The sequence below is a fragment of the Aphelocoma coerulescens genome, chromosome 5 (genome assembly GCF_041296385.1).
Source record: "Aphelocoma coerulescens isolate FSJ_1873_10779 chromosome 5, UR_Acoe_1.0, whole genome shotgun sequence".
In the NCBI taxonomy this organism is placed as follows: Eukaryota; Metazoa; Chordata; class Aves; order Passeriformes; family Corvidae; genus Aphelocoma; species Aphelocoma coerulescens.
This window is the reverse complement of record NC_091019.1, coordinates 50,730,107-50,751,037: the sequence shown is the minus strand read 5'-3', so window position 1 is coordinate 50,751,037 and position 20,931 is coordinate 50,730,107. Positions and strand designations below refer to the sequence as shown.

At 37.7% G+C, this 20,931-nt stretch overlaps 1 protein-coding gene across 1 annotated transcript in view; it reads right to left on the bottom strand.

The window, feature by feature from the left end:
* Window positions 1–20,931, bottom strand: part of TDP1 (tyrosyl-DNA phosphodiesterase 1) — a 44,259-nt gene that overhangs the window by 2,779 nt on the left and 20,549 nt on the right. Inside the window, exons 13-15 of the mRNA XM_069018063.1 lie at window positions 20,260–20,367; window positions 18,620–18,722; window positions 8,718–8,832 (exon numbers count right to left, since the gene is read on the bottom strand). Coding sequence (XP_068874164.1) covers window positions 8,718–8,832; window positions 18,620–18,722; window positions 20,260–20,367 — 326 coding nt within the window. The remainder of the gene's footprint in view (window positions 1–8,717; window positions 8,833–18,619; window positions 18,723–20,259; window positions 20,368–20,931) is intronic.

Below are 20,931 nucleotides of genomic sequence, written 5' to 3'. Positions count from 1 at the left end.
AAACCTTCATGTTCTCATAAAATATGACAGACAGTACAGTCAAAACCAGGAACATGCAATTGAATAGTAAAGTATAAAACATAATGAAAGCATCTTTGTGATCCACTTCCTACAGTGTCTTTTGCACTGTAAGTGGAGATCTGGATGAGAGCATTCCTGGTTGATTTCTAAATCCAGAGACTGGATTCTTACCTCAAACTTAATTGAAAAAGGTAGCTTCAAAGCAACAAGTATTCACATATATAGAAAGGTTACCAATAACCAGCATTCTTCAAGTCATTCTACATACACATTCTAACACGGCAAACTCACTCCCCGCTGCACCAATCTGGAAAGCTCTTCCTTAAGCATTTGCAAAAGGTGCACACTACACTTCAGTCTCTCTTGTCCCCTCCCTCTGGATGAGCACGGCATTTGAAAAGGAACTAATCTTGTTCCTCTCAATGCAAAAATCTTAAAGATTTTACTTAAAGATCTCAAGAAGGAGGAAAGGCAGATGGGGAACAGATGTGGGATCTATATTAATATTCACAAACAAGGCAATGATTTCTGAAGGCCACGACAATGACCACTTATTTGGGAAATAAAAGAGAAGAAAAGCACAACCCAGTACTGCAGTTTTAATCACAGGATTTGCTTTGCTGCTCAAAGTGCTGGTGTGATAAGGAAAAAAAAAAAAGGAAGTATTTTGCACTTAGGATACTTGAGGCCTCCCCCAAACTGTTATAAAAAAAGCCTTGATATACTTAGGAACTGAGTTTCAAGTTCCCTCCACAGAACAGATGATTTCCTCAGTCAGTAAACTGTGTAATATCTAAATCACAAATTAAGTCAAATTCCTCAACTACAGCAAGCAACCTGTATTGGTAAGAGAGGTAATAGCAATATTGCAACTGAGATGTGATGATGGCAGCTCAGTGAGAAGATAATGTTATACAACAAAAATGTTATACAACAAAATCGCAGTACTCATCTAAAAGATTCTACAAGGAGATAAAAATCTGAGTACTATCAAAGGCACAAAGCAATTTTATTTATAAAGATATGTTGCTAAGTAAGATAGGCTGTTGTGTGCATGTTTCCCATACACCAGAGTGGGTAATTTTCAGCTTCCCTTCCAAGGAACTCTTAAATTATATTGCTGGTCTGAAGCCTGAAGTGGCCACCTAAAAACAGAGGCTAGACAAGAATAAGGGAATAAAGGTAGGTATTTATTTGAAAGGCCTTCAAAGGTACCCCCCTGGGGAGTCCAGAGGCTACTGCCAAAATAGACCCCAAGAGGGATGACAAGTCACGAGTTCTCCACACTTTTATAAGTCTGGTTCATTTGCGTATCAGGGTTAATTCTCCAATTAAAGCTTCAGTTAATGATGTCATTTCCCCAAGCTTGCCCCCCTCTCAAAGGCTTTTGGTTTATACTTTTTGGGCCTAGGATGGTCTGAGTATCCTTGAAGAGCAGGCCTGGGGAGGCTTTGTTATGTCTACCTAGCGCAAGAGAGCAGAAATTAGCAGGCTACAAGAAGCTTCAGAGTTAGACACTAAGCAGTACAGAATTTAAAAAATATAAAAGTTAAAACCTAAGGCATTGGGTCTGTAGGTTTCATTTACCTTAGTATCTTAGCTTTGTGATAGTCTTTTCTGTTACGACAGCCTAAATCTGTTGGTTAACTACAGAGGCCTTCAAGAGACTGATGCATCTATACAGTTTATTTATCTAGATATTAAGTAGTACTGTTGGCTACCAGATAATTTTTTTTTTTATTCTTTAAATGTTTTGCCCTAAAGATACATCTCTGTCCACAAATGGCCTTCTGCTGTTCAGCTGACTATCAGAGGTGATCAACTGCAATTGCTCAAAACAGCAATATGAAAGGAGTTAGTAACGTACATGTTGCACACAACAAATGTTATCTGCTAAAAATTAATGAGGGCTTTTGTCATGTCAGAATAGGAGTGATCTTATTCTTTATTTTAAAACTGCCAGATGTAAAATATGCATGTTATTCCCCACAGCAAGGAAACATGCAAGATATGTATATACTGCATAATACAACTCTTTTGTGCTGGTAATTTAAAGCATTTGGGAAGAAATAGTCTAAAGGAAAAATGCCCAGGTAAAAGTCCTCTATGCAACCTTAACTCTGACCTGTCAGGATGTCATACTGTTACATTTCCTCAGACTTCAATCTTGCACTACAAGACTACAAATCTTGCACTCTGCACAAGATGGCTCAAATCACATATAAGTTCCAAAACTAGACTGGGCATCATATATCTACCCTGAAAAAGAATACTCAAACTAAACCACATTTTAAAATTCTTGACCTGACCAACTATTGAAGCAAAATACTGACCATCTGGTGAATTTGCCATGTCATGAGAGTGCTCTTACCTAATAATCTGAAGCACATCTCCCTGAGCCAAGCATAAGCTTTGAGCTAGCCAAGAAGTTGGCTAGCAACATGTGGCAAATCAGATCAGACAGTCAAGTGGCTCCTTCTGGTCTTCAAATCTGCAACCAATCATAACATTACACAGAAGTGGCCAAACTAAATAGTGACTCTATAACTCAAGTTTCTTCTTATACGAAGTGTTCACTTCTTCACAATCATTATAAACAGCTGGGAAAACAAGTGTTACACTTGGACTCTGGGAGGCCCTCTGAGGACATGTTTGATGTCAAGCTGCATTATGAGAACTTCAAACTCAAACTGCAGGTTTACCAGTCAATAATAATGCTTTTGGTTTGGCTGAGGAAGGAAACTGATACCAACACAGATGAAATTGGTTCCAACCCCAGCTTCCACATCCTGGGCTATGAATTACAGTGACAATATACACTTGCTGCTTGAAAAATTGCAAACTAAACTTCTAAACATACTCAGATTTGTATTTACCATTGCTCTGAATGTTAAGTAAGTGAAATATTTTCTGTTCAACCTATTAGAATCATTAGAAACAGGACTAGCTTCTAGTTGTCATCTACTAAGAAGAAAGGATATTCTTGAAGACTTTGTACCATATTAAGCACACTGAAAGTACTTAAATTTCTCTAAAAATTCATAGAGGATGCTGCTAGTCTAGTTCTTTCAAACCCTACAAAGTACACAGGTTTCATGCAGCTCTGCAACGTTAATTAGAAAAAAAAGGTGGTTATTGAAAAATATTAATTACTTTCCCAGAAATCATCTTTCTTAATTTCCTAAAACATATTTTAACTACTTGACAGAGAAAGTGGAGCATTCTAGAACTTAGAACAAGAAACAAAGGTCAGAGAATGGTAGAGACCACACACAGTGACATTTTCCCAGAACTTATACGACCTCCTAAGGATACAGCAGGTCCCTGTGAGGGAGCCCAGAGTAATAAAGAATTCCTATAGCTTTTCTGGACAAAACACCGATGTCTTCTTTTAAGCACTGTGCCACTAGCACAAAGCAGGATAAATGAAAATTCTTTCAACTCTTTAGGTAACAGTTTAAACACGAATACCTAAACCTATCAGATCTGGAAGCAAATATGCCAGGAAGTCTGTCTTCCTTTTATCCAGCACAATAGTTTATATGTAATAAATGAGATGCAGTGTTACTATAGTTTCCTGAAATCACTATAAATATTTACCAAATGTAATTTCACCATACTCCCAATTCCCACTCATTGAAAACTAGACAAAATATCAAGCACTGAATATCTGAAGTTACAAGAAAAAGGTCAATTTGCTCTTCCATGCAAGTGTGGCAATGGAACACTGAACAGTGAGCAAGGCCCTTCACAAGGGAGAGAGCTGATCTTGTGAGATATGTTAAAGAACCTTAACAAAATCACAGCTGTCAGAGGTTGAAAACTTCAGCTAGAGAACTAATGAATTTTTAAGTGGACTGTCAATTCCTGCAAAATGCTTGAACTTGTATTAAAGATAATTTTCATCTCATTTCCCCACCATTTTTCCACCATGAGATTTGACAGCTTTAGCCCCCAGTTACCCAGGGTAAAAGAGATCTTCCCACTGGAACAGAATGAAATACATCTTAATACATTTTTACAAGTTGTGAGAATCGTTCAGGAAAAATCTTCAACAAAGGGCAAAACAACCAAGGCAATTCACAGAATTGGCATGTAGACAGACTAATATGTAGCTTCACTCTAACTTTAGATTTATCTCAACTGAGTTGGAACCTGTCTTATTTTCTTGCATACACATTCATCTTCTATATACTATTAATCAACTAATAGTTTCTTTCTTTGATCTAAATATATACACTTTAGAGAAAATTAAATGAGAAACAACTTTTTTATTAAAATGCATTTACCCCCGTATTTTATAGGGCTCTCTTCCAGAGGGTTTAAAAGGTTTCAGAGCATTTTGAACTAAGAGCTCAGAAAAAGCTTTTATAAATTCCTGCTTGTAACCCAGTCATAACTCAAGAGCTGCTGATAGATTTATTTTTAGTTCATCCCCTTTTCAATAGTGCTTAAGAGTACTAAGTACACAAGATATCTAAATCTAAAATCTGGCAGAATAACACTGCAGAGAAATGTTTCACCTGCTGAGGTCTCCCTGAAAAGGCAAAAAACAGAGCCAATTAAACAGAAATCTCATCACACTTACCTGTAACTAAAAAGTTTAAGTGCAACTCACTAGGAAAAACACCAAATGAAGTAGCCCAAAATAGTGTACTATAATACAACAACAGTATATTTTTACAATACATGTAAAGCATAGATTCTCTATTCATTGAGCTAATTGATTATATAATCCATTATTTTCTAGCTATTTTTAGATCCAAACATATTTTTCAAGCATTATTGTGTTTGCTGGTAGCTTTGACTGGGTGGTTGGGTTGTTTTTTGGAGTTTTTTAAATCATCCTGTGTAGTCAAAATAAGGTACTTAAAAATATTGCTAGCATGATTCGTCTCAGAAGAAACCTTACACACTCCCCATTGCAACTTCAAGTGACTATGCTGCTACCAGCTATGGTTTGAGACTCAGTTAAATTTTACTCTTCGTTCACTTCAGGGAGATCAAATTACTCTGGCTAACAGAAGCAGGTAGAGTTTATCTATTCATATATTGTACAACATATCACTGTGCAACCCTGAAATACAGCTGAAAACTAAACAAAACCAATGGCAAAATTTTAAATATGTGCCACACAGATAATACATTATAATTTCCCTACAGGTGACATCTTAAAACACATCAATGAATCCTTCAGTGAGTACAGCTTAGCCTACGACTACATTTCAGTGAGGGACAATCCATCTCTCAAGGAGAGAAAACCAGTACAAATCCAGGAAGTTATCTGTCTCACAGTGACCTCAACTTACACTCCTTAGAAATCTTTGGAAGAACAACCAGAAGAAAAATCTTCTTGACTGTGTCTCCAAGAGATCCTATTTTTCTGTTTTGCCTAAAACTTAAGTTTTAGAATGAAACCTACTGACTAATGAGGCAAACCAGGCAAAGTAGGACAAGACTTTATCTTTTTCCTCCCTGTTATATTGGTGCAAGAAAAGTAGGGCAGAGGCCAAATTATTTCATTACTGTTGAACTTAATGGACTTTAAAAGATTGTGGATCAACCTCATGAATTATTGTGGCTGAAACCAGACAAATTATTTACATCATTTGCTGGTAAATTTATCATTGTATGTCCCAAGATATATTTTGTTACTTTTCAAGATGCATTTATTTCACTGTAACTGTTTCCACGCTGAATTTCTGTCCAATATGATAAATATCAATTAGTATGACAGAAAGTCTTTGTGACAGAATAACAAAGAATCTCTGCATTTAAATTATTTCCACAAACTAGGAAACTTTTCTTTCATTTTGTTACATTATATAATAATAGTGTTCCCTAAGCATATCTGATCTATGATTAGAATTTGTACAAGTACAGGAAAAAACAATGTATTATTTTTAATTTTGTAATCTTCTAAGTAGAACTCTACATGGCAAATGCATGGCCCTGCTCCGGACCATCTCTTCACTATTCTACCCACTTCTCCTTCCTCCTGCCCCTAGTAGGATTTTTCTGATTATATGAAAGTGACGTGTACTTTGTTTTCCCATGGTTAGAGAATCTAAGTTCATGGAAAATCCCTCAGAGCCTTTTCTCCTTAAATTATAAGGATCAGTCAATATGGTTTCTTTGGGGAAAGGCTAATTACTTGCATTTTTGCTTCTCAAGGCTATTAAAATAAATCTATTTATATCACGCTCCAGAGAGTTGGGAGTTGACAACTGTACTGTTAAGGACAGATTACTTTATAAGCCCATCCCTCAACATGGGATTTCTTGAAACATCTTTTCCACCAGGAGGCTGCTGAACTGAAACAGAATATTCAGGAAAGAGACATGAAACGGCACAAGCAGCTGACTTCACTTCCACTGCCAAAGCCTAGACAAACCTGAATTCTGACATCTGTGCATATCCCAGGAGAAAGCTAGGACCCAAAACCAGAACTACAGTCAAACCAGTTCTCTAGAGAAATAAGTTTTCCATGCAGAAAGTGAAAAAAGTGATTTGGAAAAGAATCTTTACAGTTAGCTGAAATATGCATAAAACTCACTAACACAATAGGTTAAATGTTGGAATTACAGCAAGGACAACATTAACTACACCAGTACATTTTTGCACATGGAAGATATGAAACTTTTGAGAATACACATACATGGATTCTGCTAATCTGTGTTTTAAAATTTCCAAAAATTTAAGTATGACCTCTCAGAAAAACCTTCCTAAACCCATCAGTTTGAGCAGTAGTTAACAAGCAGAAAGTGCATACATATCCCAGAGCACAACAGTTAGTTGATCTAGTTGTAGTATATTCTGCAGTTAGCTCAAAAGCCCAGCACATTCCCTTCATGACAGCTCCCTGACATGACAGTAACAGTACTCACAGTGTGTTTTATACTGAATAAAACATAACAGTCTGCATTATCATTTCTACACTGGACAACTATTTTTTCTCTGGGAAAACTGAAACCACTTAAGAGGTCTTCTAGGTAAGTAGTAATAGCTCTTAGTGCAGAACAATCATCTTTCCAAGTTACAGAAGCTACAGAACATACATCATATTGAGGAGGTGAATGCCTGACAGTGTAGCTGTTGCTATATTTAAGGTTTGGACTTGTATGACCATGGGTCTACTGATGAGAAGCCAGGTTTGTTGGAAGCTGAAGGGATTCACCTAAGTGGGGCATGAGTCTCTTTGCCAACAAGCTGGCCAGAACTTTAAGCAAAGGCTTCAGTCTAGACTTAGTAGTGGAAGAGGATGGAGTTTTGAGCAACGTGTAAGAGCCAAGGGCTGCTGCTGCATTAGGAACCAACAGGAAAATACCTGTGAAATGCTGCAAAGCAATTAGGGCTTGTTCCTCCAAAAAAGTGACATGGTCAATGGCTCAGCTGATGTGGCTCTACAGGAATGCACACAGCATGGATAACACACAGGTGCTAGGTGCCACTGTACAGCTAGAAAGATCTAATCAGTATCACTGAAACTTGGTGGTCTGAATCACATGACACTACAGACAATGGCTATAAACTGTCCAGAAGGAAAGAAGACAGAGGGCTTTCCTCTCTACAGAGAAAAGTGGATTGACTACACAGAGCTGTGAAAAGTGAATGAGTGAAAGTGTACAGGTGAAAAACAGAGGTCAAGCGAACAGAGGAAACCTCATGGTTGAGGTTACTACAGATCACCTAATGAAGAATATGCTGGTGAAGCCATCTTATTTCAACTACAGGAAGAAGCATCAAGCTCATAGTCTGATCCTGCAGCAGAGCTTCAATCACCCTGTGCCTTCACTTTTATTTACTGTGTAAGACTCTATTATAAAGTCTGTTGACTCCTTAGCTTTTAAATGTTCTTTCTCTCCACATCATTTGTTAGTTCAAAGATTCACTGAAACACCTGAGTTTCTATAAACTGTGTTCCCATATCAAGCTCTGCTCTAGATGCTGTCTTTCTTAGATCAAGGCTTCTCAAAAAGGAAGCTAGTTACAATCTTCTAACATTAGTTTTAAGAACAAAAATATAAAACTTTTCTCTTCCCAAATACTGCAGACTGCACACCAATATTATCCTTAATATATTTTTATATTTTTCAGCCATCATCACCCCATAGCCACACTTACTTATCACTTTCCTTATTTGCATGTTCTAGAGATAATCTCAGAAACTGAGACAGTTGAGATTTTGTACACCTCTTCAAGTGTTATGAAATATAGAATGGATCAAAGCAACTCTTCTTTTTTCTGATTTACAGCAATTCTTTCACATTTGCATGATAGTATTTCATTCATATTCCACTTCCAGAGGATTGTTTTTAATTCATGCCTACTGTCTTCCAAACATTCCCTTTTCAACACTCCTTCCCCTATTAGTTCTGCAAAAAACCATTTTGATTCCATAACAAATATCTATTTTCCTAATGCATATAAGAATCACAGAAGAGGAATAAAAACTAGCATTGAAGTTATTGATCCAAAACTTAAACAATAAAGAAAAAAATTAAAGGACCTTACAATTGCTTTCTTTGAAGTCACAAGCAGAATGTGCAACTGGTATCACATCGCATATAATCACACCACAAAAAAAGTTAAAATAAATCCTTGGAACACAGCAGTATTCAAATGACTCAGAGTTACTCAACTAGCTTGCTTTATGTAGAATACAAGCCTACTTTTCTTCTGAAGTCACACCTTACCTTTGCTTCCATACTGTTCTGGTGGCAGGTCATAAGGTACAGGAAAATGCATTGCTGAATCTTTTCCTTCTGGAAGCTTTTTCCTTCCTACATGAAAGTAACCTCTGTCCAATCCCTATGAAAGAAGGGAAACATACAAAAGAAAAGACTTACTAGTTTTTTGGGAAAAGGACAAACTTAATCTACAACAGATGCTTTCTCAGTGAGTTATTTTTATGAACAAAACCTTTTGCCTCCTTTACTGAGATTAGATGCTTCCTGAAGCCACCTTTATGTCTTAAAAACTCAGCTTCTCTTACTTCTACTATTTCAGCTCTTCTCTTTTTATTACATCCATTGGCTTGGCCCCACATGCGGGTCCATATTGGTTACGTTCTGCCTTCTGAGGCCCTTGCACATATGTCAACTTATTTGCATGTTCACTAGGTGAACACCTTTGGTGTTTAGTATTTAACTAAAGTGAAAAGCTCTCTCCTCTTTGCTGCTTAGTTTCATCCTGCCCACATTAATTGGATACTCAGTATGTTTCATGAACTAAACTAGAAATCCCTTTGTGTTATAGAAGCAAGTCTTCAAACCTGTGCTTCTCAGACATCTTGGGTAACATTATCCACAGACACAAAAAAATTTAACAAAGATTTGAAACTGCTTGCACAAAAGCTTCAAAGACTACGCTTATATTAGAATGACAGCATTACTGTCAAACAAGGTTAAGGACTATAAAAAGAAAAAATGCAATACAGTACAAAGGCAGAGAGATTTGAAGTAATTCAAGTAACTTGGGCAGACGGTATTGCTTAGCCACTTCTCCAGAGAAATTGGATCCCAACTGTAGCGAGTTACACAAAAGCAAAATCTTAGTTCTGAGATTTCAAATAGCTTACTGTCAATCAAGCACAGTTTGATTAGAACAGACTAGAAATTTAAAGGCGATCAAGTTTTTTTATTTATTAATAAGACATTACTGACAACTATATCTCCTTTTAAAATCATGTAACAGTATGGGTTGGAAGGAACCTTCAAAAGTCATCTAGTTCAACCCCTGTGCACTGGGCAGGGACATCTTTCACTAGCAGCAGGCTGCTCAGAGCCCCATCCAACCTGACCCTCAATATTCCCAGGGATGGGGCATCTACCATCTCTCAGGGCAACCTATGCCAATGTTTCACTATCCTCACAGTAAAGAACTTCTTCCTTAGATCGAGTCTAAATCTACCCTCTTCTAGTTTAGAATCATTGCCCCATATCCTGTCCCTACAGTTCCTATTAAAAAGTCTGTCCCCATCTTTCTCATAAGCCCCCTTTAGGTACTGAGAGGCTGCAATAAAATTTCCTTGGAGCCTTCTCTTCTCCAGGCTGAACAACCCCAGCTCTTTCTGTCTTTCTTCATAGGAGAGGTGTTCCAGCTGTGACCATTTCTGTGTCTCTTCTCTGGACTCAGTCCAACAGGTCCTTCCTGTGCTGAGGACCCTAGAGCTGGGATCCTCAGCACAGAGCTGGACGCAGCACTGCAGGTGGGGTTTCACCAGAGCAGAGGGGCAGAATCCCCTCCCTCATCCTGCTGCCCACACTGCTTAGGATGCAGCCCAGGACACAATTGGCTTCCTGGGCTGTGAGCGCACACTGCCAGCTCATGTCCAAGTATTAACTTCTACTTTGTTCAAGCTCTATGGTCCACCAGTCTGCGTTTTACTGCACTACTGTTTTGTGATAGTACAAGCAAGCATCTTAATTACCACTAAAAATCCTGTGGTATTCAAACACACATACTGTCTGAATTGAGAGTCCCATCTATATACAATACTTCAAGTCTTTCTTCACTGAAGTTTTACACCATCAAATGTTATCATTTTAAGTTGGAGATAGCAACATCCACATGACCACAGAAAGCATGGGAATCAATGCAGCCTTGTACCTTTTTCTTTAATAGTCAGGAAGAACAGTAACCTAGAAAAAGGAGAGCTGCCAAAGACAATGTCAGATAGCAGTTCTAGCAAGTCAGCTCAAGAATTTCCTTCAGAATATAGATGCTTCTTTTGTCTGATGACCCAAAGTATGAGCAAACTACAGGTTATAATGTAAGAAACACTGTATTATTTCAAGGACTAGGCAAAAGCCACTGCCTTTTAAATGAAAGAACAGAGGAAACAAACAAGGTCCATGCTGAAGGACTGCATGAATGAAAATCCAGTTTGAACTTCCCTTTCTTATACCATTTAAGTCATATTTTGATAGGTCTTCATTAAAACCAGGCTACAGCATTTTGTGGAGCTTAGCCTTGAGGTAAAAAGTAATACATTCAAAACAAATCACTGTAAATATACAAGATTATTTTTAAAAGCTCATTAACATCTAAGGGTTTGAAGATGACTGAAAAAAATTCGTAATTACTTAAGACAAAACACAACAATCAAGTTGTATAGCCTTACTTCCAACAAATTTGAATCACTCAGGGATTGGTAGAAATTTCATTTAAAATGCAAATAACCATACTTCTGTTTGCAGTAGAAAGAACATGAAATATGCCATGGATTCTATAGCTCACAAACAACAGGAACTGTGTAAGTGGTGGTGGTGCCAAGAGATTTTTTTTCGTAACTCACAGTAGTCAGGCTGCAGTTGGTGGGAGGGTCTGTGGTGGTGTGTATTCCTAAATACTACTCACAAGATGACATTTAAATTGTCAGCATGCATGTGACATGTGTGAGGCTTGATTGCCCAGACACCACGTGAGCTTCTTTTGTCTTCTACATAAACCTATGGGAAGAAATGTGGAAGGGGCAGAGAAGGTTTCTCTGCTGTATCGTGAGATGGTTCTTATTCTTACAACAAACTTCATATGCCTGATCAACAGCACCAAATTACAAAGCTGCTGCCTGGCACCATCTGAGTTGGACAGTTGTGAAACCCTTGCTATCAAAAAGCACAGTGCAGAACATAACAGCTAGTAATATTTTTGTTTCTGCTTAATTTCTTCTACACTCCGTGCCCTGGTATTACTTCAGCATCTTTCTTTTCAGGTATTTTGCTTCCTTCTCTGATTCTACAACTTTGCTTTTCTCTGTCTTGTTCTTCCTCAGTACTTAGCAATTATATTTTCCTCTCCTCTGAGAGCCTTATTTCCACTCTGATGCTGTCCTCCAATGCTGCTTGACTCCACCAGTTCATCCCAAAATTGTTTTATTTGTCTGTCAGAATTTAACCTATAGAGATCTTCCATTCAGGAAATATTCATCTAAGACAAGACATTTAGTTTTCCTCAAAACACCCTGGAGTAAGAGTCTAGTTTGTGGAATGCATTCTTTAACAAGGCTCTCTGAGGAGATTCACATGCTTTTAAAAATAACTCATGTGTCTATCTTCACACAGAAATTGAAGTAAGTCACACACTTTGTCTGTTTTGAGCATTTCCTGAATGTTGACAGCTCTCATTGCTGTTTCCAAAAAAACAAACCAGCAGGATCATGCCTAAAATAATTTTGTCTGACTTGTAAATTTTCCTCAGCCATATTCTATTCTTGCAGAATTTTTCCCTCTGCAGTTTTATTTTGCTCTTTGACTGCTCCTTACAGCAATACATTTGGAAATGTTAATAGATACATATCTCAACGGGGAAAGAATTTTCTTTTTGTACTTATAAAACTTTAGGTGCCAATAGGGGTTCCATTAGTGCCTTAGCATCGTACATTGAAAAAGCAGTCATTGGGAAGAAAAATAAGAAAAGAAAGTTTAACAGCTTTTAAAATACTGCCTTCCAGTTTTTGAGGGTTTTTTGCCCCAAACACAAAGCAGATCACAGGCTATAAAAAAAGAGATCACATAACAAAGGTAAGAATTGCTAGCCCTACTGAAGTGGGAATTAAGACTAATACCATTAGAGCATTTTGATCCTACTGAAGTAACTTCTAACATGAGACAATTGATCGTTCCACTGGATGCTACAGGACTATTGTTTCCAATGCCAGTAAACAGAAAAATAGTCCACTCTTAGGCAAAACTATTTAAAAACCTGCTAGTTTGGGCAGCAAAGAATTAAGGGTGCACACAAACTTTACAGCGGCCATGCTCATCTGGCCAGCAGAATACACAGCAAAATCCTTCCTCAACACTGGGCACAATTACTCAAAAGAGAGCTTTATTCAACTGTACCAGAGGATTTTTTTTTTTTTTTTTGTAAGAAGCCCACAGTGATAAATTCAGGTATCTAAACCCAAAGTTTCTTGGTTTGGGAAGTATGTGTCTGGGTGTCTTAACACTGGAATTTGAAAACCTTGTAGCAGTTCTGTGAACACTTAAAGCAAGGCTTAACATCCTGAAGTCTACATATAAAATCTTAGTTTACTTACAATATTGTATCAGCTTTCCCTCTCCCATTCGATTTCTATGGGATGAAAGACTTCATCCAAAGCTGGAGAAGCCAAAGAAAAAGGTGGTACTACGTTGCCTTGGAGTTAATGTTACAGTCAAAGAGCTTAACTGACAATTTTGGTTTTGCTCAAAGTTGAGCTTTGACTGAAGGTGCCTGGTTCAGTTATTTGAACGCAGCAAAAATTTACACAGTTCAGTTCTGAAATTCACACATATAATGCCTGGCTGCTCTCTAATCCAGATTCAGTTCATACACCCAGCCCCACAGTCAACTACAAAACAGTACTTTACTGCAGTGAGTATTCACCATCAAATACCGCACTTCAGGATCTGTGAAATACTGTTGTTAGTTGTCTGGGTTTGATTATCTAGTTATAATTGTAGGATTTGACAGCACTATGTAGGACATTATGGGTAAGTTCTCAGTTTAATAGTATCTGTTATATTTCCCTGAGCTTGTATTTCTGAAAGCTGACTGGGCTAGAACCATATTCAACTAACCTTTAAAAAGCTTTAAGTATTCCACAAATTTTTGTACTATTTTACAGGTCAAGCTCAATTTATCTTAGCATCTTATCAGACACAGAAGCTGTGAGGAAGAACTATTTACTTAAAAGGCTTTCCATTAGTCACTTCCAAGATTTTTCAAACCATTACTGGAACATGCATCCCAGAACTCCATGCTTTTTGGTCATTGTGTTCTCATTACATGTTTTATCTGCTAAAGATGTACTTTATTTCAGCCTTTGGAAAGGAATCCCCAGCAGCTGAAAGAGCAAGTTGAAAAAGAGATAGTGTAGATGTAGGAGGTGAGAAACAGCGATGGAGATGGAAAGGGAAATGTAGTTCAAACACAGGACAATCTTTCCTATAAACATTATTTTTTACTCAATAGAAGCTTGTGATCTAATACCGGCATCAGCTGATTTTTCCCTAAACACTAAAACTGTAAATGATAACAGCTGCTATGTTGAGAACAACGATTCAACATATTTCTGAGAGTCTGTATTAGCACACCAGGCCAAGACCCAGCCTCAAAGCATAATTTTGGAAGCATTTTTTTTAAAAAAGACAAAAACTGGCAGTCAGCTGATAGCAAGTGAGGAACGATCCACTTCCAAATTTGTATTCAGCAGAAAATAGAAGGCACAAACTGCAGAGCTAGAGGAGTTCTTAAGATTAGTGACATTAAATGTGTGCTATGCAAGTACACCAGTGTGGCCAAGTAGTCCAAGATGCTGGATTAAGGCTCCAATCTCTTCTGGGACATGGGTTCGACTGCCATCACTGCGAGGGATATTTTAATGGTTGGACTATACGATCTTAAAGATCTTTTTCCAGCCTAAATAATTCTGTGATTCTATGATGCTAAGTCTTAACTTCTACCACGATAAGTGTCATGAACTTTGTGATAAAACTGCATGAATAATCTACAGAAACAGAACTACCAGAAAATGGCACTATTAAATCAGCATTCTGATAGCTAGAGCATGATGAGTTCCTCGGGGCCTAGGAAAGCTCAGTTATGTTTCAAAGCACTTCATCTAGTTTATACTTTGCGTAACTTTAGCTGTAAACCAACTTTTCTGTTTCTAAAAATTTTAGTCTGTTCCTCTGTTATCTTCACTTAAAACTACTTTGCCACATAGCATTCTAAAACCACAATGAACCAGTGTGACAAGCACACTAAGTTATCAAAGAAGCACTTTTTATGCAGAGTTAACTGCAGGGCATATGCATAAGAAATTCATAAACTCAGCAGTGCAACTTGAATATCAGATGAGTGCATGTACATAAAGCCAGTATCGGTATTAGATTTATCTGACTACCTCCTTGTTACCGAGGGTCGCTGCAGGCACTTCTCAGTGAAGAAAGAAAAGCAGCTGTAGTGTCTCTCCCTGCTTTGCTCCCACCTTCACCGTATCATGTGACTAATCAGGTGACTTATTTTCTTCTGGTTGCCAGTCTTCACAATTAATTATCAATATGCAGGAAATTGGGAGAAAAAGAGCTCAGTATTCTCTTCCAAAACACATACTGTCACATATTCTTGCAAGTTTTAAATGAGTTTCAATTAAGTTGTGTTCAGAGAGGTCTGAAACTCAAACATAAGACTATCTAGTGCACACTGACAGGTTTTAGTACAGCCATCTGCATAGGAGCTTTCTGTAATTCACAAAAGTAAGAGTGGTGCGGGCTGTAGAGAGAAAGCACTGTATTTACACAATGGTTAACTAACCTGTTACACACCACTTTGTAAAAAATACAGCAGGCCAAACAGACTCAGTGAAGAGAACCTTGAGAACATCATTGTGTAAAAAGTTTTATACCTGGATCTCTTTCTCCAGAATCATCTTTGCATTTGAAGTACAACGCTTGTCCCTCCACTCACCACCCCCCCAACCCAAATGATACAGAGGAAAAAAAATTGAGAAAAGAAGTAAAAGCGATCAAAAAATCTCCACCCTAGGAAGAACTGAGCAGGATAACAACTCTTAAATCTAGAAACAGATAAAAGTCTCTGGAAAGAGAGGTATGAAAAGGATGATTAGGGATCACATGGTTATTGCATCTTTCAGTGCAAGAAGAGAAAACCTTCAAATGAGTAACTTTCAGAACACTGCTTCATGTGACATTATTAAGTTGTGGAACTCAGCCAGAGCAGACTGTGACTGCCAAAAGCTTACAGACACTTAAGAGAAGACAAGAGACGCTCACATAATAAGCCTCTAAGTCATGAAATATGCAGGGATAAACTACTACATAAATGTCTGGCCATCACACTTTTCCATGAGCATCTGCTTTTGACCACTGAGTTTTGAGATGTTCCTTTGATATGATAAAGCCTTCTACTCCCCCAACAATGGCTACTTTAGAGTAACTAGTGTGACAAAAAGGGAAATATCAGGAAGCTCAGCTCTACTTCATACTGCACAATATGTTTTTCTTACCCAGATCTGAGCCGTTTATTCCTATTTTCCATCCAAAACTTCACAGACCAGCATTCTCCATAAACTCTGGTTTCAAAACCAGGCCAGAAGAAGGCTACCTCAATATAATTTCCCCAAATTGGAGCCATATGGATTTCAAGAGTGGACTGTTAGGAAGATAACAACTGTCTGGATGGACACAGCCAGGAAGTTGTGGTCAATGGTTCTATGTCCAGCTGGAGGCTGGTGACAAGTGATGTCCCTCAGTGCTCTGTCTTGGGACTGGTGCTCTTCAGCACCTTAATCAATGACACAGAATGCAGGACTGAGGGTTCCCTCAGCAAGCTCATCAATGAGACCAAGCAGAGTGGTGCAGTTGACACACCTGAAGGACGGAATGCCATCCACAAGAAGCTGGACAAGAAACAGGTCCACAAGGACCTCATAAGCTTCTACAAAATAAGAGGAAGGTGCTGTACCCGGGTCAGAGCAATCCCAGACATGAGCACAGACTGCAAGAAATCATTGAGAGCAGCCCCTGTGGAGGAGGACTTGGGGGTACAGACGTGACCTGGCAATGTGCACCTGCAGCCCAGAAAGCCAATTGTGTCCTGGGCTGCATCCAAAGCAGTGCGGACAGCGGGGTGAGGGAGGGGATTCTGCCCCTCTGCTCTGCTGAGACCTCACCTGTAGTGCTGCATCTGGACCTGTTAGAGCAAGCCCACAGAAGGGCCACAAAGATCACAGAGCTGGAGCACCTCTCCTACAAAGACATGCTGAGAGAGTTGGGATTGTTCAGCCTGGAAAAGGCAAAGCTCCTCATTTCAGCCTCCCAGGGAGTTTAGAAAAAAGTGCATAGAGAGAATCCTGTGTAGGATGCAAGATTCAGGACAGAATGCAAGCCAAATGTTTCTCCCTGGGATTTGGAGGAGGGGGTAGTAGTGGGAGGTGGGAAGAGATTTTATTGTTTCGATGGGGTTTTTTAAGTGAAAAGTTTGCAGATTGGTGAGATCTAAAACAGGTATGGTCCTTCTTGGCAAAAAAACTAACTCAAATATTCCTGATTTTCTACCCATTTGAAGTATGTTTCCCAAAATTAATAATGCACAGAAAAACCAGAGTTAGAACAAGAAAATTCAAATTACATTACATGACCGTGTAATTTGGTGATCAGCTATATTTATACAAAACCCATCATTTACTAGGTACAAATACACCAGTAGCATAAATTCTTTGCTTGGCAACACCTGGAGATAACCAACTGGCAGTTGGAGTAGCCAACTTCCAAGAATATTAATTTATCCCTTTGAGGTCAGTTGCTGTTAAAAGTCAAATTTTTACACAATTTTGTTTGCCCAATGCTTCATTATTCTCTTTTTAATAGTTGTTTACACAAATGGTTTCTTTTTTTAGAGCTCATTGATATAAAAAACAATGCTTCCTACTACAAGAAGCTGTAGAATTTTTCTTGTTTCACTCTCTGATAAACATGTTTTCTTCCACATAAACCATGCTGGAGAATAACATCTCTAAGGTTCACAATACCAGAGACCTCACTACTATGCAAACTCATAAATGTCAAGAGTGAAATACAGGAGTTCTTTAGCTGCAGTCAGAAATCATCAACCTTAATATGCAATCTCAGGAGACTACAATTATCCAGTTATGGTAGGCAAACATTTTTACAATGTTATTTTTACAATGTCATAATATTAGTAAATATTCATTTGGGACTATATTACTAATCAGCAGAAATGACAACATTATGTGATCATCTGTGAACGTTGTCTAGGAAATAAGTATTCTTCATCAGCAAAATATTTCTAAGGACTTTTAGCATACAAATACTTTTTCAGAGAAACTTGCAATTTCTTCCCTGGAAAGAAGAAATTTCACACAGGAAGAAGATTGAATGGTTTGTGATCATGGACTAACTGCTGTTGAGAATATTTTGGTACTATCAGGCTCACCAGAAAGAAGGAGGAATCAGCCATGTAACAAAAAACTCACATCTCCCCCCATCAGGTGATAGATGTAAGTATGACAAAACCTAAACAAAGAAGGGAAGTTTTTTTCTTAAATACAATGTACAGTTAAGGACTTTCTACCACAGGATTTTGTAAAGGGCTAAAAACTAGCAAGTGTAGTTCAATAGGGAACTTGATGTGTTAAGAGACAGTCATATGACTGCAAATACATTTCAGAGAATGAGCAAGAACAGCAATTGGTGCAGCATTACGAATTGTTTCTCAAGTTACAATGCATACACCTTACTTCAATGTGAATATACGCTCACAGCCTAGTTTTAAAAAGCACAAAAGAAGAGATTTGATCAGCCTTTCCAGTAACATTTAGAGTATACATTACAATTTTAAAATATTATTGCCTGTCAGTAAGAGGACAAAAGTCACAGCAATACCAAATCCATACCTCCTGTGTAGGAAAACAAGACTCTAGGAATACTTCACATGAACTCCATTTCCTGTTAGCTTTCCAATCTCAAAATACAGAACCTACTGATTGGATTATTAGTCATGCATGTATTCATAAGTATTGGCAGATTTTCATCATATCCCAGGATTTGTGCTTGAACTATGAACTTACAAATGCTGAAGGCAAGAAAAGAACTCCAAGTTCATAGGAACGGATCATCAGTTGGCTGCCATTTTTCTCCAGAGCTCCCCAAGCTGCTTTAGATAGATTGGCACTGTGAAGAGAAACAAAGCATACTAGCAAGGCACAATCTTCAGGACAGAAAATGTTTAAATAACATAGCTGTAGTAATGCCCTTCTAGCAGGAGAACTTAAATTCAATCAGAACAGCCTTCTCACAAAAAGTGACTTGGGTGTTATTCCTTATTGCTATTTTAACAGCACAGTGGGAGCAACAGAGACAATATGCAGAAAGGCATTCATACAACACATGTGGATAATTAAACAAGCCTATTTCTGTCATACAGATCTACAAGACAAATTCAGCCTTTTGAATCTTCTCTGCACACTTCAGAAAGGAATTTGGTGCTGGTAAATAGCTTCAATTTGATGACTTAAGAAGATTAAAGGCTAGCTCAATTATGACTAGTTACAATACATTTAGTACAGAGTGGGTTTGCATTTTACATTTTAGTACAGAGTGTTAAATGGTATCTTTTGCTCTTGGCATTTTGTTCTTTGATCTATTTATGAAAACAAATACTTATCAAAGAGGTATTTTTGTTTCAATTTGCTATTCAGCACCATGCTGTAGTTAATCTTTCATCAGTATCTGCTACAAAGTAGATGAATTTGTGAGTCAAAAAATATGCAATTATGTTGTCAAAACCTACTTCTACAGCACAATACAAAACTTACACATTATGTTTTAATTGATGGACATAGCAGATGCTGTTTGGTAACAGCAAATGGTAGAACAGAAGAAACATGAGAAGAAAATAAAGCAACCATGAATTTCTGTGTTAGGTGGAGTGAGCACCACATTTAAATGACTTAAAACCCTTTAAAAGCACTTTAATCACTATTGCAGGCAACAGTATCAGAGTGATGAAATTTAAAGAGACCAAATATAAAGAAAAAAAATTAAAGTAACTGAGCATTTAAGAGTAAGGACACAAAGACCATAATCTATAGAATATACAGTTGCAAAAAAAATCAGTTTTAGCAAAACTGAAACATATCTGTATTTTTCATTCACAACAAGGCATTCTCCCTTAAAGTCAAGAAATTTCTTGCTTCCTCTTTTGGCTTCTTTAACAACTAAACAATAGAAATATAAAACTTATACTTCAAGGCAGACTGCTAAACAACTCAATCTGACAAAAGATGAGATTCCAAATTCTAGGTATCTGTAAGTTTTATAACAGTAGGGCAAGCCCAAGGATAACTTTGGCTTAACCGATACCTATTTTGTAGAAACCAGCACATTCATACCATACCACAGCATGTCTTAAAGAAACTTAACCCAGGATTTAAAAATATTTATCACCTTAGTTGGTGTTGAACTCCAAAACTGGCAGTCACAACTCAGACAAGATTTTAGTGCGTTTACCAACAATTCCTGACATAACCCTTTCAATCTGCAGCCTCAAAAGGCAATGCAATGGAGAAACATTAAATATGGACAAAAATTCATATAGCTAATGGAAGTATTATGAGGGTTATGGCAGTAACTCACCTGTTACTGCAGCTGACAATAACCCCACATATATAAAGTTCTTAAGTGAGAGCTGTATTGGTTAGATGTTTACCTTGTTACTAAGAACCATGCAATCTTCTGGAAGTCAGGAGAGAGTCTCATGTATGTCTTAATGTGAGGTATAGCATGAGTTCGACCCGTGACTTCTGCTGACCATTTGCTAGAAAAACAAAAGGAATTATTTTCATATATGGTTTTACTTTGAGGTCTGAAAAATACTCTTCATACTACGCTGGCATAATTTCAGTAACACTACTTATTATACAGTCACACTTAATACTTACTTCTAGAGAAGATCTTAAAATACCACATTTAACTGAACTGTTAATCCCAAATTTCAATTCTACTAGTAGTCAGAAGAGCAGGGGTTTTTTTTCTGTACAACCAATCCAGAGAGATATCCTCCTCAGTGTGTCATGCTCTCCTTACAAGTTTTTTCCATTCCTCCATTCCAGATAGCACTCAAGAAACTAAGTCTAAACTTCTGGCCAATATATCTTCTTTGAAGACTATTAATGGTTATGACTTTAAGAAAATGAATTTGGCACCAAACTAAACCTCACTGAATTCCCCAAGTTTATTACAATGTATTATCCATGACACAGAGGCAGGGAGCAACTGGTAGATTGTTGCTGCTACTCTTCCTCTTCCCCTTTCTGTGCCCCTAAGCCACTGAGAAACTTGAGAGCTTAAGAGAATAGAGGTCATTCTATGTGTATATAAA